This window comes from Dendropsophus ebraccatus, chromosome 4, assembly GCF_027789765.1.
Source record: "Dendropsophus ebraccatus isolate aDenEbr1 chromosome 4, aDenEbr1.pat, whole genome shotgun sequence".
Taxonomy (NCBI): domain Eukaryota; kingdom Metazoa; phylum Chordata; class Amphibia; order Anura; family Hylidae; genus Dendropsophus; species Dendropsophus ebraccatus.
This window is the reverse complement of record NC_091457.1, coordinates 45324876-45349371: the sequence shown is the minus strand read 5'-3', so window position 1 is coordinate 45349371 and position 24496 is coordinate 45324876. Positions and strand designations below refer to the sequence as shown.

Below are 24496 nucleotides of genomic sequence, written 5' to 3'. Positions count from 1 at the left end.
GTCAAATATAAGTATACCTGACACTGCTCACTCGTTAGGGAGAGCTAGCCGCTGTAGGAGACTGCTGGCAATGCATCATGGGGCATACATGCAAATTAGCCTCTCTCTAGGGCCACCTATAAGTAGCTACCCTATTAGTCAACGTCCATCCCATAAAAGCCTTGAAACGTAACTGGGGATTGTAACTAGAGAGGCTCTGAAGCATAGACACTTTGAATACTCTGTTCCCATGTAGCATTGCCTGGTCTCTTCAATGATTATCAGTAGCCTTGTGGTTCTCACTAAATATCACAAATATTACTATACAAGATAAGAAAGTGTGCTTATGTAGACATTACCATTCACATGCTCCATTATATAATAAGCGTTCTATGGGCCGCTAAGCATTACTTTCCATCATGTAGGTGCTCCGACATGCCCTCTAATCACTCCGGGATATTTGTTCCTTTAACCCACTCCTGAAGCTTTCCGCATTCTTAGTACTAGTCCCAACTATGTGTGCTTTTCATCTGCCAAAACAGCTTCCAATTCCTGTAATCCCCCCGCCCCCTGCAAGGAGATAAGAAGATTAAAGGGTTCTGGAGTGTAACAAGAAGAGTTATAAGAACTGTTGACAGGATAAAACCGTTTAGTCTGAGAAGGTCCGCTGCCATTTGTGTTACTAGTATAAGCTTTCCTTCATGCATCGCCACCTAAGGAAGTTCTATAACCCCTCACTCAGTAAGATCTAAGAGATGCAAAGAGGTTACTCTCTAAATACTGTTTGTAATTAATATGGAAGCTGAAACACCCAGCCATCTACTGGGGAGCACCAGGGGAGCTACAGGTGGGCACACATTACATGATTTAGGATTTAATGGGCTGCTATTTAACATACTAAGGTCTCCAGTAAGTGAGTAGTGGGCCTCCAGTCTGGTCCAAATAGGACATCACCCTCCTGACATCCACATAACTTAAAGGGCACATAGGTCTTCATAGGTCAAACACGTCAGAGGGGAATACTGGTGAAAAATGCCACATACAAGTTATTTTATGGCCAGAAAGTGGTGAGGCCAGAGTACAGGTCACATTATTAGCCTCACTGCTCCTGGTTACAGTAAACAAAGTTATATAGCACTTGGATGATTAGCCAAATTAATTCACCCTTAGAGCTAACAATTAGATTTTTTTAAACTGCAAAAAAAAAAAAAATTATAAAGTGTGGGATCCTACGCGGAGGGAGGACAAGTAGTCTCCTCTTTTAGCCTTTCAGTGCTTCAGCTCTGTATCACTTACATACTACAACACAGAAAGAACCCGTTCACTCTACGGAATTGGCGCCAAAATTCCACTCTGAACCCTCGCCCACGGACTCCAAACTTAATCCCGCCTGCTCTCTCTTTCAACGGGAGGCCTCACACGCCCCACTCTCCGCATGCCAATTCTTTGAGCGGAGGGGTGCACAAGGCCTCCCATTGAGAGAGATATCAGACGGGATTCAACGCTGAGTCTGCGGTCGGGGGTTCAGAGCAGAATTTCAGCACCAATCCTGCGAACAGGCCCAGAAGCAGACGTTACTTATTTGGCTCCTGCTCTGATGACCTCCGCTCCAGGTCCCACACATTTTTCTTCTTGTGGGCAGCATGAGAATGGAGGTCATCATGTTAAAGCAGATAACAAATGTAATGTTATAGGATAAACCCTTTCTGTGCTGCATCATGAGTAATATGGCTCTGTACAGGCTGCAGCAAAGAAAGGGTAAAAAGAGCAGGCATTACTATTGTCTTTGGCTCCTGCAATAATGACCTTCAAATGCCCTTTTTGGACTGCTCGATAGTAGAGAAGTTGACACAGAGCTATATTTTGTCATGACGATGCAGAGAAAGTGTAAAAAGGGAGCACAATGCTTCTAAATTTGAGTGCCCCCCCCCCCCGCCCCCCGATAATGACAGCCAGGATTCCTATAACAGCCACAGTGCCATTATATTGACAGACAGTATTTCCATGACCATGCCAGCCATATTGCACAATCACTTAAGACACCACTAACATACACAAACACACATAACTAATACAGACATTGAAACACACATAACTAATACAGACATTGACACACATTCTGGGCCCGGCACTTGCCCAGGTAAGCCTGGTGCTGACGCCGGTCCTGATTAATTACATTCAGAATACAATTTATTTTGGGGGGGCTACTGATATGGATGCACAGAGATGACCTCCTATATTACATGGATACACAGAGAGTCCTGAATATTACACATCAGGATTCAGGATTTAATTTTCTAGCCATACTGCCTAGCCCTCGCTACATAGGATCTAAAATGACTGGCAAATAGCTCACTTTTCGTAGTTGGTTCTATTGGTTGGTATTTCTGCGATCAAGTGCTGGCACCATTATACTCATTTTTTTCTTGACCCTTATTGTAGTGTCATAGCATTGCTGGTTAATCATTGGACAGCAGTTCTAGTGTGGTGTTGTGTTTTATAGAAGAATACGGTAAGTATTGTATTGTTTAGTGGTACACTTGTGGGAGTCACTCATTACAACAAACATACACCACCACCGCTTCTACATGTTTCACTCCACCAGGTGTCCTCAGGGGTATATAAGGTAGACAGATGCCACGTTCACACATTATTCTTGAGTTAAAAACGGTTGAAAATAAATGGACCAAAAGTAAAAATAAATAAATACACATCTGGAAACAGTTTTAATAGATCTGGAACAAGCTGATCTGAGGGATCCCCACCGATCACAAGAATGGAGGAAAACTGTCCCCCCAACTATATGAAGCGCAGATCTGTCTTCCTTTTTTTTAGGACATCCAAGCTCAGCGATTATAGATAAGCGAGCCCTGCGATTACACTATCCTGGATGATAGTGCTGGAGTGTGAGAGTTATTACACGGAACGATTATCGTTTGAAAAAACGTTAAATCGTTCTGATTTGAGCGATAATCGTTCAGTGCAAAAGCAGACAACGCGGAAATAGTTAGTTGGTTAATAGAATTTGGACCTATTTTTATCGTTGATCCTTCGCATGTATTAAGACGTTGTTTGGTCATTCGCAGTAGCGGCAAACGCAGTGGCTATGACAGGACAAACGCAAGTAATGATTATCGTTCTGTGTAATTGGTAGAACGATTTCAGGTCGTTTGCCATAGCGATCATTTGAGCTTGCTTATCGTTAATCGTCTGAATATCGATTTGTGTAATAGTACCCTTAGAGCACACAACCCTTTGAGGACAACAGTAACAAAAATACTAGGCGTAACAAACACTCTAAATGACCCAAAAAAAAAACAAAAAAACAAAACACCCCAACCCCACACACGGCATTCTTCACATTTGACAAGCTGCTCTGCCAGACACAATGAACAAGAAAGTCAACAAGCAATGGAATTCATATGAAGTAAAGCAATGTAGAACAATACGATTCATCTGACCTGTGACCAGGAAAGCTGGGGACACAGAAGTAGCAGAACTGGTTCAGTGAAAGCCATTCTTATAACCATTAAAATTTTACTCCTTCATGCAAGCGGTACAATATACATTTCACTACATACGCACATGTACATTATATATATTATCTTAGTAGATCAAACCAATGCTACACTACCTATAAGACCCGATTCTTATAGGTCCATCATTCCGGGGCAACAACCTTGGAATGCAGCTAGACCAGCTCTACACTTGGTCTGTACCTATGGGGCATGATGTGAGGCGATGCCAAATGCAACACAGCCAGCATGTTGCATTTGTCATGGCTCTAGTTTCCTGGACAGAGTATATATTGCCAGCCTAGGGCTGGGCAATTAATCAAATTATTCAATTAATTTGCCTGTAATTTTAGAATCTATTTTGATTTTTTTTTTATTTTTTTATTGTAGCTGTGCACCATTACGGGCTCAGTAACCCCAGTGAGTGCCCAGTTCATTTTGTTATTACAATTCTTGTAAAGGTAGCCCCTTAAAGGAGTTGTCAAATTTTTAAAACTGAAAACATGGCAGCATGCCTCCTGTCCTCTTCTGATTGTAACTGAAGAAACTGAGGTCATAGCTATGAAAGTCTTAAAGGTTATCCAGCGCTACAAAAACATGGCCACTTTTCCCCCTACTGTTGTCTCCAGTTCAGGTGTGGTTTGCAATTAAGCTCCTTTTACTTCAATGGAACAGAGTTTCAAAACCCCACCCAATCTGGACACAACAGTAGGGGGAAAGTGGCCATGTTTTTGTAGCGCTGGATAACCCCTTTAAAATACTCTTGAAAGGCAAAGTCAGAGAACAGCCCGAACACTTGTAGGATACTTATGTCCCATGACTTGAGGTTAGAAGCGGCGCAGCTTTTATAGTCTACATTCCTGCCAGCTTGCTCATCCAGGCCAAACCAGTGCCACCTTGTTACTTACCAGCTGGAGGTGACATTAGAGATGTAATAAGCGTACAAGAAACTCATGTGTACAGTGACCGTGTCCAACGGACTCCATTAAGGCTACAAACCCACACACCGTATATGCAGCAGATACGCAACAAATACGCAGCAGATTTGGTGGTGCAGATTTGATGCTGTGTTCAGTTATTTAGATCTAATCTGCTGCGTATTTGCTGCGTATCGCAGCAGTAAATACGCTGCGTATACGGTGTGTGGGTTTATACCCTAAGGGTACAAACACACACACCGTATACGCAGCAGATTTGATGGTGCAGATTTGAAGCTGTGTTCAGTTATTTAGATCGTATCTGCTGCGTATCACAGCAGAATATACGCTGCGTATACGGTGTGTGTTTGTACCCTAAAGAAAAAGTCCAGCAAAAATTTTTATCAAAGTGTTGTATTGTCCATTAAAAGTTATACAAATACCTAATATATACTTATTGCAGGAAATGCATATAAAGTCCTTTTTTCCCTGCACTTACTACTGCATTAAGGCTTCACTTCCTGGATAACATGGTGATGTCACTTCCTAGATAAAATGGTGATGTCACGACCCGACTCCCAGAGCAGTGCGGGCTGTTGCTGCTGGATAGGATGATGGCAGAGGGATGCTCAAGTGTCCCTCCAGTGCCCTGTGTCCCTCCGTGTCCCCCTGCAGCCACAGCCCACACAGCTCTGGGAATCGGGTCGTGACATCACCATTTTATCCGGGAAGTGAAGCCTTCATGCAGTGGTAAGTGCAGGGAAAAAGGACTTTATTTTCATTTCCCGTAATAAGTGTACATTGGTGATTTGTATAATTTTTGGGGGGCAATACAATACTTTAATAAAAATTTGGACTTCTCCTTTAACTTGCTGGTCCAACCTACAGGAGACTGGGGATCCTACAATAACTTTTCTATATCCTATTTTTTTAAGTTGTTGGGACTTGTAAGAATCTGTTAAGTCTCCCTGCCCCATCCACTGTGGCATTCTTTCTGAGCTATGTATATTACAAATACCAGTTCGATGCCAGGACGCTCGAGGCCATTAATATTGCTTCAAAGATTATGATACTTATATAACAGAACAATGGGATTTACTGGCAAGTGCAACGGGCTCCGGACTGAGAACACTGCATATGGCGGCATGTGTATATCTACCTGGTCCCTGACACTACACAGCAACCAGGAGCCGGAGAGAGAAAATCAGATCATGTGACCAATAACATCCTTATGGGCTACACAATACCTAGAGAAATCCTATGCAATAAACTCTCCTTCTATACATTAGGATGCCTTAAGAGGAGGTTACAACATGATAATGGAAGCGGCTGATTAATAATAAAGCAGATGAGAAGGCGTATGCACGGCCTGGGGGCTGCTCACACGGCACAGGTTATATAAGTGGGGAGTTTAGGAGATGCTCCTAATACTGTTGTGTGTCTGCAGGACGCGTCATGTCAACATAATGGGGTTTATCCAGAACATTAATCTCAATCCACTTAATCCAGGCTATTGAAAACATTGCGCTCATCCTACTAATTCATTTATGAGTAGGTTTCCTGAGGAGGAGAGTGATCTTAGTGAAGCCGGAGGGGGCAGCCACAGGAGAAAGGAGACGTTATTGATGACAGCGACGGCTCCATTACAGTAACCTGACATCTAATGCTACCGTCCAGAATACAAGGATCTGCTACCATCAAGTCCCTGTAACACAAAGGCTCCTGGGTGCCCTCTTAGTGACAGAGCTTGTTGCTACATAGGACAGCAAACTGTATGGAAACATAACTAATACCAGGCCGTGACATGCTGCTGCCTCAGGGGGATCAATGTGTTAGTCAATGGTGACGGACAGTAACTCGTACATGTACTTTTTGCAACTGGTGCAATCTATCGCATAACCTTGATGTGAAGGTTATTTTCTGAGGCTCTGCAGCAGCTGAGGCATGTCATACAGCACATACCCTTTGTATCTCAGAGGCTTTGCAGCAGCCAAGGCTTGTCGTCCGGCATACGCTTTGTATCTCAGAAGCTCTGCAGCAGCTAAGGCATGTCATACGGCACATACACTTTGTATCTCACAAGCTCTGCAGCAGCTGAGGCATGTCATACAGCACATACCCTTTGTATCTCAGAAGCTCTGCAGCAGCTAAGGTATGTCATTCGGCACATACACTTTGTATCTCACAAGCTCTGCAGCAGCTGAGGCATGTCATACAGCACATACCCTTTGTATCTCAGAAGCTCTGCAGCAGGTCAAGCAACTGCATGGACCCTTAGATGAATAGAGGCATGTATTGCAGCAGGGATCTTGACAGTAAGTATGGCACATGAGCCAGTATAGGCTGGTTATATTCTGCGACCATCCCCCAAAAACACGCAATCTCCAGAAGTAAAGCCCTTATTACACAGGGCGACTAGAGGAGCAAACTAGCGCTATTAGCGCTCGTTTGTTCCTTGTTCCCCGCTCGCTGCCGCCGCTATTGCACACGCCGGCAGCGAACAGGTGAGTACAGGGGGTGTGGCACGGTGGGGCTGCCCGGGTGATCGCTAGATCGTCCGGGCAGCCCATAGGGGGTAGCGTCTGCCGCATCGTTCATGTCGGCTGATTGCCTTCTATTACATGGAACGATTATAAACTGTAATGGCCGATAATCGTTCCATGAAATAGGGCCTTCAGGGTCCAAAGCCATTCCTGGCTTTGGGTTCAAATCTTTGGCAGATAATCTGTCAGATAATCTTTGTGTAAATGGACCCTTAGGAATACACCTTTAACACCACTTCATATAATAGGATAACGGAAGATTCTGGTCCCCTATCTCACTAAATGTTCTATGAAGAAAAGCACGCTCATCAGCTACCTATGTACAATGTATAGTGTAGGCTCTGTTCACATATGTGTAAGAAGCTTCACCACAGATCCTGTGTAAGCAATGTTAGAGACGCCAGTCATGTCCGCTATGTAACAGACCCGACAGAACATTGTGGTTCCTCTCCCTTTGGTACATGGTACACTAGATACCCCATAGCTGCTGCAGAACCTTACTATACCATTTCAGAGAAGAGCAATTAACCCTCTAAGAGATTCTTTGAGTACATATATAAGGCAGTGGTGTCTGTGTGCCTCAGTACTTAGGAAGGCATCATACAGCATATATCCCATTCTGAAAGCAATGTAGGAACGTGACATGTTACATGCATGGTGTATACGGGCATACACATCACTAAGACTGCCAATTAACAGAAGCCTCCAGCAATAAGAGAAGTAAAATGGAAAGCAGAGTCAGCGGACAATACGTCTCTGTAATAAAGAAGAATGTCGCTCCTCAAGTGTTTTACAATCTGAGTTGTGTTAGAATCCGTGAATAGCTCAGTATAAAACTGCTGGATCTTTATAGACCAGAAAACTAAAATGTTGACAAGGTCACAGGAAGCCCCTGTTAGACATGGTGGCTGCCATGTACCCATGGTATGCCCACCTAAGCTTACTGCACCCCCTCTGTTCTCTTACGGGGACAAGTGTCCTCTATAATTGTGACCAGCTGGGGCATTATCGGGGTCGGACCCCATGTCAGCTAGGTTATGTGGGTTGACCTTAAATTGAACCAATCAGCAGGATTGTTTTGATATGGTTCCCAGCAGCACAGTATAGCTCTACTGTGCATCTCCCTAAGGCTACCAGCCGCGGCTGCAGCAGTAGCTTTACATCAGGGGAAAAAGGAATTTTTTACGCTACGTGAGGCCGGGAGAGGGGCTGCAACTAGTCATTTGGGCGGTAGAGACGTGTTAGTGGTCTCTCTGCCTATTAATCACCCCTGCAGCGCTGACAGGCAAAAAAGCTGTGACTAGTCGCCACTCCTCTCCTAGTCTTGAGCGGCATAATAAGACATCTTTTTCCCCCAATGTAAAGCTACCGCTGCAGCCGCGACCTATATCCTCGGGGAGCTGCACAGCAGATCTATACTTTGCTGCTGGGAACCATCTGAGAACAATCGTGCCGATTGGTTCCCTTTACGTTTTAGTCTTGGGACAACTCCTTTACCTACAATGAATACCCTGTAGGATGTAATATCGAATACAGGTCATGCTAGCAGCACATAGCACTACTCGGAGCGCTCAGCTGGTAAACACCACCATCTCGTAAGATCTGGAAAGCATTGACACTGTGCAGACTTGTGAGGACTGCCAGTTCCTTCTTCCTAGGGTTCACCGAGCTGCTGAAATAGACGCCAAGAACTCCACTTCTGTAGGATAAGCTGCCTGTAATGGTGTACACAGCCTGCAGACACCACTATAAATGTTACACCGTAAAGGACATATTCTTGTCTATGCACCTAATACTTTCCATAACCAAAGCTGTAGTATAACAAGATACACACACACCTTAAAGGCTTAAGATGTTTTCTATTAAAGGGGTACTCCAGCAGAAAAAAGTATTTTAAATCAACTGGTGTCAGAAAGTTATACAGATTTGTAATTTACTTCTATTTAAAAATCTCAGGTCCAGTAATTATCAGCCACTGTATGTCCTGCAGGAAGTGGTGTATTCTTTCCAGTCTGACCCAGTACTCTCTGCTGCCACCTCTGTTCATGACAGGAACTGTCCAAATCAGTACAATATCCCTAGAGGAAACCTCTCCTGCTTTTAACAGTCCCCGTCATGGACAGAGGTGGCCGCAGAAAGCACTGTATCAGACTGGAAAGAAAACACACACAGGACATACAGCAGCTGATAAGTACTGGACTTACAATTTTTAAGTAAATTACAAATCTGTACACCTTTCTGACACCAGTTGATATGCTGAAGTACCCCTTTAATACTTATGTACATTACAGCTTGCCATAGGCTCCTGGAGTCATCTGTCTAACCTATATAGAAGCAGACGTAAGCCAAAACTCTATGGATCTGGGAACTTTCGCTGCCATAATAGCCTCTCTATAATTACTTTGGCCTTGGCCTGCTATCATAGGACTCTGGGCCCTTTCCTATGAGGGAAGATGAATCCAAGGCAACGGCAGGCTTCCATGTTGTCTTTGAAGCATAGCAGGGAAGGATCCCCAGAGAAGCAGCCGCCTGCCAACTACTCCCCGAGGTGCTGCCTCCCACAACTACAAAGTGCTGGCAGATATAGAAGCTGAACTACTATTACAAGAAAACACCACATCTGACCCCAGGAACACCAGCTATTTACATCACCCTGAGAAGAAGGGATTTGTGTGAAGTCGAGAAGAAGCTGTGAAAGTCTTTATATCTATTAATATGGAAGCATTTGGCTTGACATGGCACCAGCTGTAATGATGCAGAAGAGAAGGTGACGGTATTCACACGTCCTCCGCAAAGCAAGTGACAGAGGAAAGATGTAACGTCTGAGCGCAGAGGCTATAAAGTACTGGGAGCACGGGGGTCTCTGATCACATGACACAAACTCTCTACATTAGGTCTTCGCCCACCTCTAAGCTTGGTTTCTGCATCTGTATTAATGCCACGCGTTTCAACCTGACTGCCAGTCTGATGACCTGAAGTGACTTTAGTCATAGGATAAAAAGAGATGGACGCTCTGTCATGGATCATGTAAAAACAAAAGCCATCACACCAATATGAACAGAGCTCAAGGCATTGATTTATGTGGCTCCGAATGCAGAGCGGAAATCATATACATCCACTGTCAGCAAGGGAAAGTGCTCCCCCAGGATGGAGCATCCACTGTGCAAAGTACACATGAATAATACAGCGGGGGATCTCACCTATGCAGTAGATGCAGGCTTCAAGCCCCTATATCACTCAGATTGTTTATTTAGGAAAAACTGCACAATGTGCCAGACTTCTCCCAATCTTGGCCTCAATAACTGCAGCTCTAAGACCATTTAGTCCCCATGTGATCCCGCGCTGTGCCAGCATATGAGCCTGCAGTTTTCACTGGGACGCTTTCCTGATCTCTTCAGGGCTACGGCAGAGGTTTCATACCACAATACAATGAATATATGAAGAGGTGTAACCTGATCCGGCAGTCACAGGAGGACACAGGGATGGCAGGTTTCAAGGTGAAGATTTTATCCCAATGCTACCTGGCTTTATATACAGTGACATACAGCAAGTGACATGCCGCACGCACAGAACAGGGCACTGGGATCAATCTCATGACAAGGATCCCCATACACCATAGATTCACACAGCTTCAGCCATCAACCGAAGGTGTATGGGGTACTTATGCTGTGGAAACTGGGGCCGAGCGTGATGGGGAAAAAAAAAAAAAAAATCACTACCCAACCCTTTTGATCTGGAAGAAATAAACCGCAGTAAGTTTGGCTATGCCAAACATCTGGTGTAGACAGAAGAGATAACAGACTGCCAGACAATCGTTTGGCCGTAATGGTTCGTGCACACTGCGGAATGGCGACTGATAACCTGCATTCTGCAGCTCGCACCCACCAGCGGACTGATGCAGGAGTCTGTCCATGTCAGACTCCATTCAGCTGAAAAATGCTCCAAGTACAGGGATCCATTAACCGATCTACGTCACTCTAGTGATCACAACAGATCCAGATCACACAACCAAACTTTATAGAAGAGCACCTACAGTACCTATAGCACCTATAGAAGAGCAGCACAGTGATGACCTATTGATTATGTAATACCAGTAACCAGAACTACTACAAAACTACTAAAACTTTAAAGAGGAACTATGAGAAGGTCAGACAAATCTAACCGGCTGATAGAACCCCTTTAAGTGAATCTAATGTCTCAACCTGTTATGCAGAAAACAGCTCCTATAAGAACATCATCTGCGGGGGATGCTACAGGGCTCCATTACAGAGCACACTGCAGTCATCCGTCACAACCCAACAAAGAAAGTGGTTGGAGATTTGTGTACATGGTGACATGCCCCTAAAGGAGGTGGTGGTGTTCTGGGTGCCAGCTGCACTCCTGTATTGATTCCACGATTTTAACTGCACTCATGTATTAAAAGTTCTTTTTTAGTTTAATACTGTACATGTCTGGGAGTGCTGGATGGTACACTACAACTCCTATCTTCTACCACACACAAACACCCATTAACAACAATTAAGGGCCAGATATTGCAGATGCAAAGCGAGCTGATCCGCCCTTCTCTCTGTCCCTTTAAGATAACCACACAGATTAGATTACAGGCGTCAAAGCTGTGGCTCTCTAGCTGTTGCAAAACTATAATTCCTATGATCAAAAGCTTTGGTGGTCCAAGCATGATGGGAATTGTAGTTCTGCAACAGCTGGAGGGCCACATGTTTTACACCCCAGCATTAGATAAAAGCAGATTTCAGCAGGACCGCCTGACAAAAGAGGTGCTCCCAAAGCTACAACTCCCAACACACCCTAACAGGAGAAGATGGGAGTTATAGTGTTGCAACAGCAGGAGAGCCACAGGCTGAGGACCAATGATTAACATGTATGGGGCCCTTCTGGTCACTCCTAAGGGTGGATGTTTAGGCAACATGGGACTGGCCTATTGGACAAGTTGCCATCAATGGTGTATGGCAGCAGCATATGTCCATCTCCCTATATAGTGTACGTGGTGGGGTGTCAGCAGTCATAGCTTTCCGCTGAGTGTATCTAGAAATCAGCTACATCGATTGTTAGCAGGGGAGAGTGTTCCCACAGGTCACACTGTACATGATATAACACCAGTCCTCAGATAATGGGGGAAGGTGTCCTGGGCCATCTAACATTACCACCTATGCCTGGATACAAGTTAGCTGCCCCTTTATACCAGAGTTGTAGTTTTTCAACATCTGGGAGGTCACAGGTTAGGAAACATTGATATAGAAGAAACTCTTGCCAAAACACACCTGACAGGTCTGAAAGCAGGTGACTGGACTGCCCTACTGACTGCAGGAGATAGTACTTAGGGTGTCCTGAGAGACAACAGGTCAGGTGTACAGAGCATCTCCCAGCAACCGCTTCACCAAACAGGTCACTATTTAAGGTGGAAAAGTTTGAAATACTAGATCATACAGGAAAAACCACTGAAATATTTTAGAGTCACCCTTAAGTGATACAACAAGGAGCTTCTCCCCCGCTGCCCCCAGGGACAACCAGAAAAAGATTCCTCTATATACACCATGGGCATATTCTATATATCCCTTTACATACAAACTGTATATCCCATAGCTCTTTCTATATCCCCTAGACCCCTCTATATGCCACATGTATATCCCCTAGACCCCTCTATACGCCACATGTATATCCCCTAGACCCCTCTATACGCCACATGTATATCCCCTAGGCCCCTCTATATACCACATATATATCCCCTAGACCTCTCTATATACCACATATATATCCCCTAGACCCCTGTATATACCACATATATATCCCCTAGACCCCTCTATATGCCACATGTATATCCCCTAGGCCCCTCTATACACCACATGTATATCCCCTAGGCCCCTCTATATACCACATGTATATCCCCTAGACCCCTCTATACACCACATGTATATCCCCTAGACCCCTGTATATACATGTATATCCCCTAGACCCCTCTATACACCACATGTATATCCCCGAGACCCCTCTATACACCACATGTATATCCCCTAGACCCCTCTATATACCAGATATATATCCCCTAGACCCCTCTATATGCCACATGTATATCCTCTAGACCCCTCTATACACCACATATATATCCCCTAGACCCCTGTATATACATGTATATCCCCTAGACCCCTCTATACACCACATGTATATCCCCGAGACCCCTCTATACACCACATGTATATCCCCTAGACCCCTCTATACACCACATGTATATCCCCTAGACCCCTCTATACACCACATGTATATCCCCTAGACCCCTCTATACACCACCTGTATATCCCCTAGGCCCCTCTATATACCACATATTTATCCCCTAGACCCCTCTATATACCACATATATATCCCCTAGGCCCCTCTATATACCACATACATATCCCCTAGGCCCCTCTATATACCACATATATATCCCCTAGGCCCCTCTATACACCACCTGTATATCCCCTAGGCCCCTCTATATACCACATACATATCCCCTAGGCCCCTCTATATACCACATATATATCCCCTAGGCCCCTCTATATACCACATATATATCCCCTAGACCTCTCTATATACCACATATATATCCCCTAGGCCCCTCTATACACCATGCAGCAACAGGGGCTGATCACAGAGAAGGGATTCCTCATCACTGGTCCTGGGTAAGTCCCTGGCCCTCAGGGGCCACACACAGCCCCCATGATACCCGCCTCCAGTATAGGCAATAACTGGCAATGAGTAGTGTGATCACCGGCAGATGCCTCATACACAAACACTGGGTAACTATGGTAACAGCAGGCCTGCCTCCATAGGTTTCCCAGGTTGCACCTAGATGATATTTTGCAGCACAGACACAAGGTGACTTATTGAGCTGCTAGAGCATGCTGGGAGTTGTAGTCCCCCATGCCCAGGCTGGAGGTCCCTTATCTTTGGTGACATGGAGTTCCATGTGAGCGGGGTCTCAGGCCGCGCACAGCCGGGACCCCCAGCAGGCAGGAGATGATGGAAGCTGTAGTAGTAGTAGAGGGAGTCCCCAGCTACAGGTGGCCTAAGCCTGGCACAGCAGCCTAGGGCACAGGCAGGGCGGGCAGCTCACCAGAAGAAAGTGTTGGTGCCATCATCAAACACTTCGGACTCGGTGGTCCTCCGGGCGGTCTCCCCTCTGTGCAGGGACTTGGCGGCCGGGTTCCTACTCCTACCCTCCGTCTCCTCCCAGCACAGTCCGTCCAAGGAGGACTTCCTATTGGCGGCTCCCTTCCTGCCCTCATGGCGTATCATGGCTCAGCAGTGGCCGCCACCGCTATCATGGACAGCTCCGTCCGACTGTGCCGCTGGGAAGTCTCCCACTGACCGGGGAGAAGGCGGAGCAGCCGGGGACGCACGCTTTCACCTCACCACGTGGGTCGGGGACACGTGACCGCGTGACGTCGCCAGCCCTGACAGCCGGCTGGACGATAGCGCTCGGTCGTTGCTAGGGGGCGGGGTTTGGGGATCACGCCAGGCGCGAGTGAGCCCGTCACGCATGCGCTGTCCGCGGTGCTGAAGCCGAGTTCGCCAAGTGTGCGCTCCCAGTAAATGATATGCAGCTCTCCTAGGGAGGTCACTGACCCTAACCTTCAAGGAGCTGTGGGGTCACAGCCAGGGCTGCTCTGAGAGGGGGCCCTCCTCCATCACATACTTGGGACAATATTACTTTCCAATTGAGGTTTAGTTAGGGTGCGTTCACACCTACAGGATCTGCAGCAGATCTGCAGCAGATTTGAGGCTGTGTTCAGTTATTTAAATGAAATCTGCTGCAGAAAATCAGCTGCAGATCCTGTAGGTGTGAACGCACCATAAAAATAGAAACCTGCCTCCATATAATAACTGTCTTGTTATTACATACTTTACATGTATATAGCACGGGTCTATACTGATACGAGGGCTACACATGGCATTGCTGCAGATTTCACCCATTGGGCATGTTCACACAAGATTGAAATGTTGCAGATTTGTCCCCATAGAAGTTAATAGGGGAAAACTGGCAACAAATATACAGCAGTGTTCCCCGACCTGTGGCTGTCCAGTGACTGCAGAACTACAACTCCCAGCCTCCCCTGACGGCCTGTGGAGCTTTAGTTTTGCCCCTGCTGAAGAGGCTCAGGTTGGAGAGCATTGTTATATGGGAGCACGGCTTGTTATCCCAGGAACCATGGGGTAGGGGACACCTAGCTGATCGGTGGGAGGGGGTCTGACCGCTGCCACCACCACCAATCCTAAGAATAGGGGTCAGTTGTCTCTTGAATGAAGTCCATCCAGTTCTCCATTCATTTTCTATGGGGTTTTTCAATATTTGAAAGCCTTATAGAGAATGAATGGAGAGCTGGCCACGCATGCATGCTGTGGCTTCATTGATTCAAAATGACTGACCTCTATTTTTGGGTCCATAGTGGTTCCAGCTGTCGGACCCCCACCAATAATCTAGCTATGTATGCACAATAGGGGCTCAAGCCCATAGCTTGCAGTACTATCAGTGACTACTGCTTGGCTACAGTACTAACCCTTGATAACTGCATGACCCAGCCGAAATCTCCGGTACCATGGCCACCTAAGGTCAACAGCAGTGTACATTACGCAGGACTTTCATGACCTGTATATTACAATAGCAACAATAAATGGCACGCACACTTCTTAAAGCAACAGTAACAACAAGATACAGATTAGCACAAATAAGAATAACAATTCAAAGATCAACAAACTAAAACAGTAGCGTAAGGTGATAGTAACAGTATCATAGTACTTGTTCCCTTACATACCCATGCCAGGTCTGTTTAACACAATGGACCAAACTTTGGTCTTTTTCTTTCTTTTTTGACTCCTGCAATATTTAATTTGAAATAGACCACACCTAGTCACTAATACACCATGTACTGTCCATTGAACTATCATATGTTACTGAAGCTTAAGGGTATGTTCACACTATGTACTTTTTTTTGCACTGAACAGCCACTGTTTTCAATAAAAACAGTGGCCATTCTTTACAACCCGGCAGCATTGCATTAAAATCAATGCAATGCCAACTGTTCCATTCTCACACCGTACCGAACAACGGCCATTATATAAATATGGCCGCAGAAATAATTGACATGTCAATTATTTCTGGCCTCTACAGTGTGAACAACGGCCATTGTGTTCACACAATGTATGGCCATTTTGACGGCCGTACATTGCATTGAACTCTATGTTTAATTAGATTGCAGGCATACCCAGGATTTTAGATGATGTTCCTGCGGCCCATATGGCAAACAACGGCCGTGTCAAACAACAGTTTTTATTTATACTCTCTGTGAACATAGCCTCAAAGTTACAGGCAATAAGGAGCTGCCATTACAGTCCTCAGGACACCTTAGATTGGCTGTGAAAACAGGATCAACATTTTCACAATAAGAAATGTACATACTGCTTATGTAGTGCTCACATATTCCGCAGCACTGTACACAGATTGTCACCATTTACATTGAGGAAGCAGAACAAATAAAATAAGGATTTTGCATGTATCTCTATGCAGAGTATACACAGTACTGACAAGATTGAGACCAATGTATGCTGTTTGTCCTAAATTATCTTTTCTTCGATGATATGATGTTAACATCACATTAAACAATATGCTGTCAGGGTAGCTTCACATGTACCGGATTCGCAGCGGATTTCACGCTGCGAGTTTGCAGCACGGCAGCACTGATTGGCTGATGGGGACTGAAGGCATCTTCACATGCAGCTGCAGCGCCAAGCAGGTAATATATACTTGGGGCCTGGGGCTGCGGGCGGGTTAAAGGGGCTGGGTTACATACTCACAGCGGAATGAAAATTCCGCTGCGGGTATGTTACCCTATTAAACTTCACACTACCAGGATTCGCAGGGCTGCTGGAGAGGATGATGGCAGGGGGACACTGAGGGACACAGGGCACTACAGGGATACTAAGCATCCCCCTGCCATCATGCTCTCCAGCAGCCACAGCCCACACAGCTCTGGGAGTCGGGGCGTGACATCACCATTTTATCCAGGAAGTGAAGCCTTGATGCAATAGTAAGTGCAGGGAAAAAAGCACTTTATAAGCATTTCCCATTATAAGTGTATATTGGTGATTTGCATAACTTTTGGGGGCAATACGATTTTTTGCCAGACTTCTCCTTTAAAAAAAAGTCTGAACAACTGAAAAAGACACTAGGGACTAAAAAGGAAAAGTTCTTCAAAGGGTTAATACTTAAAAATAGTAAAATGAGGAAGTACATCCATAATACACATACAGATAGAAAACTATTAGAATAGCCAATATAATCAGTGTGTTATCTGCAGCTCCGTATCTGTACGATCCATGATACGCCGAGCTATGTGTCACATTTATTTGCATTTCCCTTGATAAGGGAGTAATCAAGTAGTTTTACCGCTGCCATTTAGCCAGTAAAATCTGGCTATTTGTCATCCCACTGTCTTCTCATATTGACCTTATGATAAGTTTTATTGCTCTGCACTTTAGACGCCAACAATCAGTTCATTTATAACCCATGAGGTGATCTGATCACAGTTTTATGTAGAGTTGAGTTACAGTGTGTTACACCATGCGCTACTGTCCTGGGATTGTCCCTGTAAGTTTACATAAGAGAAATACATCAGGTCATTCAGTACACAGTATGGACCTTAGACAGATGGCGATAGTCATGGAGGATCAGACGAACGGTATAACAAGTTCATCATCTGCAGTTAAAAAGTCTATTGTCTATTGATTATTGCTTTTGATGTTATAGTAGAGCTACAAGTGAAGTAGTATTGTAATCCTATCCTGGCTATACTCTGCAGATATCAGGATTAGGCCAACAACTACTGTATCTTTCCTGTTCCCCGTACCATCAGGAGTCCTAAAAGGCATTTTTGGATAGTTGTGGATTAGTGCTAGTACTTCTACTGTGTACTTCAATAACACGAATTGTAGCACAGTATACTTGCATATACTAGCTATATACAAGTACCAGTATACTGTATAAATATCGGTATCAGTATACCATATAACACTGGTATATTGTATGTAATATCTTTTTGTGTATGTGTCACACTGATATTACTAGTCCTAAAAAGGTTGTTTGGGTGTTTATCAGCTAGTTGCCTACCTAACTATATAAACTAAGCCCTACACTACTTCTGTAGCAGCTCTCCCTCTCACAGAGCTCTCCCTCTAACAGAATTCAAGCATCAGGTGACCTGGGTCTATATACAGCCAGGTCACCTCATGCAGCAGACCAATCACTGCTAGACCAGCAGCCAAAATGGCTGTGGCATGGCAGGCTGTGCCAGCGCCTTCCCCCCATGTTTATTGGGAGGGAGGAGAATTACTATTGGAAGGGAGGAGAATAACTATTGGGAGGGAAGAGACTTACTATTTGGAGGGAGGAGACTTCCTATTGGGAGGGAGGAGACTTTCTATTGGGTCGGAGGAGAGTTGCTATTGGAAGGAAGGAGACTTGCTATTGGGAGGGAGGAGATTTACTATTGGGAAAAGGAGAATTACTCTTGGGAGCGAAGAGACTTACTATTGGAAGGGAGGAGACTTACTATTGGGAGGGAGGAGACTTGCTATTGGGAGGGAGGAGACTTGATATTGGAAGGGAGGAGACTTGCTATTGGGAGGGAGAAGACTTGCTATTGGGAGGGAAGAGACTTGCTGTTGGGAGGGAGGAAACTTACTATTGGAAGGGAGGAGACTTACTATTGGGAGGGAGGAGAATTACTATTGGGTGGGAGAAGACTTGCTATTGGGAGGGAGAAGACTTGCTAATAGGAGGGAAGAGACTTGCTATTAGGAGGGAAGTGACTTGCTATTGGGAGGGAGGAGACTTGTTATTTGGAGGGAGGAGACTTGCTATTGGGAGGGAGAATATTTACTATTGAGGGAGGAGAATTACTCTTGGGAGGGAAGACACTTACTATTGGGAGGGAGGAGACTTGCTATTGGGAGGGAGGAGACTTGCTATTAGGAGGGAAGAGACTTTCTATCAAGAGGGAAGAGACTTGCTATTTGTAGGGAAGAGACTTAATATTGGGAGGGAAGAGACTTGATATTGCAAGGGAGGGGACTTGCTATTGGGAGGGAAGAAACTTGGTTTTGGGAGGGAAGAGACTTGCTATTGGGAAGGAGGAGACTTGATATTGGAAGGGAAGGGGGGGCGGAGCCTGACCGCAGAGCAGGATGGCTGCATGTTAGCTCAGCTCTCCTCAGCGACGGCCTAACTCCACTTTTAAAGGCACCTAAATCGCACCAAAATGAGCAGAAACGTCAAGGACAGATCGAAGAACACCCCAGGCACCCCCAGATCTCTACGGGGCCAAACAGATCTAGGAAAATACCTTCATAAGAAGACGGGTCGCAGCCCTGCACACGGCTCCAAAATGGCGCCGGCAGCATCTTGTGACAGAGAGCGAGGTGAGGACACAGAGGCGGAAGACAGCGGCTCGGACACACAAGGTACGGACGAGAGCCCAGAGATACAAATCACTAAGGCCCTACTGAAAAGAACGGTCACACAAGCTATAAAACGTTCCTTACAAGCTGCGTTAGACCCCATACTACATGAACTCTCTGAAATAAAGTCCGAAGTGCGCCATATTGGCAATAGGACGGAACATTTAGAGACTGTCATGGCGGACACCGTTTCCTTCTGTGACTCAGTGACGGTCAATCTGCAGCATCAGGAAAACCAACTTAACAAATCCTTCCTGCTTATAGAAGACCAGGAAAATCGCAGCAGAAGGAAGAATCTGAGACTAAAAGGTCTACCGGAATCCTATGCCTCGGAGGCCTTACCCTCAGTGATGGCGCAGATTTTCAAGCAACTCCTAGGCCATGACAGGGGAGCAGACATAGCAGTGGAAAGGGTACACCGAGCCCTCCGTCCAGTACCTAAGGCACAAGACCCCCCGAGAGATGTGATTTGTGGTCTACTGAAATACGTGGACGCCGCTGCTGTCCTAAAAGCTCACCGTGATCAAGGGCCACTGCTCTTCGAATCATACCCTGTAAAAATATTCCAGGATCTGGCCGCTTCAACTCTCGCCAAAAGACGTGTCCTCAGCCCGCTCCTGCAGAAACTCAGAGACCTAAACATACCGTACGCATGGACTTATCCATTTGGTCTTACCTTCCAGCGAGATGGAAAGCGCCTAACAATACGCCACCCGGACGACTTAGCAGAGGTATGGCAGCTTCTGGACATAGACCCAATTCCCGTACAGTCGTGGCTACCGGTACAGATCTGCAACCATCTCCCAGAGATCCCAAAAATGGTTCCATGGAATAAAGTAGAGAAGACGAAGTCACCAAGGCAAAAGAAAATGGCACGACGTGGAAACCTTCTGCCATCTGAAGACCCGGACTGACTGACTCTTGACAACCTCCATGTGGTGATATAAAGGCTGATTCAGCCCATGTTCTTTTTTCTTTCCACATATGTTGTTTATACTACAGAAACCTACCCGAATAGGGTACACATCCCTATGTTCTTCTAAATGTTGCTCATTTTGGTTCCATATGTTTGAAACTCATTTTATTCTTTCCTCTCCCCCTCCTCAACCTTACCCACCCCCCCCCCCTCTCCTCCTTCCCCCCCCCACCCTCTTTCCCTCTCCCCTTCCCCTCCCCCCCCCCTCCCCCCCTCCCCCCCTCCCCCTTCCCCCATCCCCACACCCCCTTTTCCCTCTCCCCTTCCCCTCTTCCCCCCCCCTTCCCTCTCCCCTTCCCCTCCCTTCCCCCCTCCCTCCCCCCCCCCCCCACCTAAGGTTTTTATTCTTTCCCTGTTACACACAAGCAATGCTAAAAGCTTTACTATAAGTTGTTATCAGGCAAAGAGTTTCACTGTAACACAACAGCTGCCTTATTACACTTACACATTACTTAATAAGCACAGGTTAACAAGTGGAAATAGCCGACGCGCCGGCTCAGGACGCATTCCACCTCTAAAATTGCCTTATCTTTGGCAAAATCTTGTTTGACTCATAGTTTGCTCCCGTTTGGAGCAATTTTTTCCTTACTGTTTTTTAATTTACAAGCCCACAATTGCCCACAAGGGACCCATATACTACCACGTTGGCTCATGACCACCTTTCGGGTAAGAGATGGCAACCCAGTGTGTACTGCTCCCCCCTCCCCCCTCCCCTTTCCTCTCTTTCTCTCCCCCACTCTCTGCTGTTCTCTCCTTCCTCCTACTCCCCCTTCCCCTTCCCCTTTCCCCTCTCTCCTTCCCTCTCCTCCCTATTGCCTTACATGGAGTTCTAATCTTTCACATTGTGCACATCACTGTGCACTTAACCCTCATACTACCGACACATGGCCGATATTCTAGTTTCCACGTACAATGTGAAAGGCCTGGGATCCCCTAATAAGAGGCACCAAATTCTCTCCTTACTAAAGAAGGACAATATATCAATAGTGTTCCTGCAAGAGACTCATTTTAAGCAAAATAGATTCCCTAAAATGCCTACTAATCATTTTTCCTCTTGGTACCACAGTGGAAGCTCCAACTCCTCATCCAGAGGTGTCTCTATAGGAATTCGCAAGGACGTCCCGTTCACCTGCAATGCGCGATTTGACTCTGGAGATGGGAGGGCGCTGTTTTTAAAGGGTAAGCTCGGACACGCACCCTACACACTAGCAAATTTATACACACCAAATAAAAAACAAGTACCATGGCTTATAAAAATGCTGGAGGAGCTGAGAGCCTTTGCGGAGGGGCCAATAATTCTAGGAACAGATCTAAATCTAACCCTAAACCCCGCAATAGATGCATCTACTGGGCGCTCGGCGGTGTCGCCAAAAGCACTACAAAGGCTAACATCACAAATAAGGAGAGCAGGCTTGGTGGATATATGGAGGACTCTCCACCCCCAAGAACGTGATTATACGTTTTTCTCCTCTCCCCATAAAACATATCAAAGATTAGATTATCTCTTCCTACATGAAAGCCTTCTCCCATCTGTCACCTCGTCCAGCATTGCGCCTACGACATGTTCAGACCATGCACCACTTCATGTTTCCCTCACTCTGTCTAGCCTGCCGAAGAGGGATTGGACTTGGAGGCTCAACGACTCCCTGTTAGATAAACCTGCACACGTCACTTCCCTTTCTACCCAACTAAAGAGTTATTTTGACATCAACTTGACCCCAGACGTCCCAGTGACGACAGTATGGGAAGCTCATAAAGCTTTTACTAGAGGCCTGTTGATCTCATTGGGTACCAAAGTCAAGGCAGAAATGAGAAAAGAAATCACAAATCTGCTAGACAGAATAGCCCTATTGGAGCTATCCCACAAAACACAAAAATCTAAACAGACCCCTAGTGAGCTCACCCAGGTCAGGGAACAGCTGAAGGATATACTAAATAAGCAAGCTGCAGCCAAAGCCCTATTTTTCAAACAAAAACTGTACGCTCATGGGGACAAAGGGGGCAGGCTGATGTCGGCAATGATTAAGAAACGTAAGGAAAAGTCTTTTATCCACCATATCACCTCTTCCAAGGGACAAAGGCTCGATACAACGCCCGATATTGCTACTGAATTTAGCTCTTATTACTCTTCCCTATACAATATAAAGCAGCGGGACCCTGGGCAAGGAGGCAATAGACTTGATGAGATAAAAAACTTCCTAGATACCCTTAACCTACCCACCCTCAGCGAAGAAGACAAAATGGCCTTAATGTCCCCTATCACTAACCAAGAAGTGAAAGATATCCTTTTCTCCTTCCCACCCGGCAAAAGCCCCGGTCCAGATGGCCTGCCCATCTCATACTATAGACATTTCCATGAAATATTACTTCCACACCTAACAAATGTTTGCAACTCTCTCCTACAGGGAGCCTCCCTACACCCTCAATCCTTAGAAGCTCACATTAGTATACTACCCAAAGAAGGGAAAGACCCATCACTATGCCCCAGCTACAGACCCATCTCCTTATTAAATCTAGATTTGAAGGTCTGGGCCAAAATACTAGCAACTAGACTTAGTCCCCTCCTACCTACGCTTATACACCCAGACCAGACGGGCTTTGTGAAGGGGAGAGAGGGCAAACATAACGCCATAAGAGTCCTACATGCTATGCATTACGCTACACGACACCGAATTCCTCTAGTATTATTAGGGACAGACGCCGAAAAGGCCTTTGACAGGGTAGCGTGGGACTATATGGCCGAGACCCTACACAAATTTGGATTTCCTCCAGGTTTTGTCTCCGCTATCCTGTCACTTTACTCTAAACCTAGCGCACGAGTGAGGGTAAATGGCATGTTATCTCCCCCCTTTGGGATAACAAATGGGACTCGCCAGGGTTGCCCTCTCTCTCCTTCACTCTACATTATAGTCATGGAAACCCTGTTACAAGCCCTAAGACAAGCCCCCGAAGTGAAAGGCCTCACAGTGGGATCACATACACACCTAACTGCAGCGTTCGCAGATGACTTATTAGTACTTATCACAAACCCGTCAATAGCCCTACCACGAGTACAAGCAATACTCGAACAATACGGTCACCTCTCCAACTTCAAAGTAAACTATAGTAAATCGGAAATTCTCAACGTCACCCTGCCCAGAGCCCTCACAGACTCTTTAAAACATAATTCACCTTTCCACTGGCCAACAACCTCTATCAAATACTTAGGGATTAACTTGCCCAAAGACCTCTCTCAACTATACGCATTAAATTATCCACCGCTTTATGAGAAGCTCAAGAAGCTAATACAATCCTTTACTATCCCATACCTATCATGGATGGGAAGAAGGAACCTATTACAAACCTATATCCTGCCCTCACTTCTGTACACTCTCCAGATGCTCCCCATGGAACTCCCACGCACCTATCTCATGAGCTGGAGGACATTATTCTCCAATTTTTTGTGGGCCCAAAGAAAACCACGACTTTCATACAATCTGCTGTCGCAGAAAAGACATAATGGCGGACTGGGACTTCCAAATGTGGAACTTCTATACCGTGCCATACACTTACAGAGGTGGGTAGATGTGGCTTCCAACATGAGCCTCCTGGTTGGACAGGATCTGGAATACGTACAATTGGGCGCAAAAGGTTACAAGACTCTTTGGCTTCCCACTAAAGCGGAGATTAGAACAATTAGCAATCCCCTTCTTAGAGGCACTCTCCAAGTCCGATTCCATTTACTTTCCACATCCCCACAACTATCTTCTCTCCCTCCGTTAGCTCCAGGAATGATATTGCCCTACCTAACCACCCCAAATCTAACTTCACACGAACCAATCTGGGAAAAACTAAACCATATTTCCCTCAGCTCTATTTTTTCAGACTCCGGGCCTCCATCCTCTTCGGCACTACTGGACATATTATCACCCTATAAACCAAACTTCCTACAAATACATCATCTTACGCACACGTTCAACGCTTTTCTCGAATCACACACTAAATGGAGAGAGCTGCACTGGCTGGAACGCCTTCTCGCCTCCAGAGTCAAAGTCAAGCACAAGTTATCCAGGTACGTAG

At 45.7% G+C, this 24496-nt stretch overlaps 1 protein-coding gene across 1 annotated transcript in view; it reads right to left on the bottom strand.

Moving 5' to 3' along the window:
- PTDSS2 (phosphatidylserine synthase 2) overlaps window positions 1–14371 on the bottom strand; it is a 43876-nt gene extending 29505 nt beyond the window's left edge. The window contains exon 1 of the mRNA XM_069965761.1: window positions 14063–14371. Coding sequence (XP_069821862.1) covers window positions 14063–14244 — 182 coding nt within the window. The 5' untranslated portion in view covers window positions 14245–14371. The remainder of the gene's footprint in view (window positions 1–14062) is intronic.
- Window positions 14372–24496: the final 10125 nt, after the last annotated feature.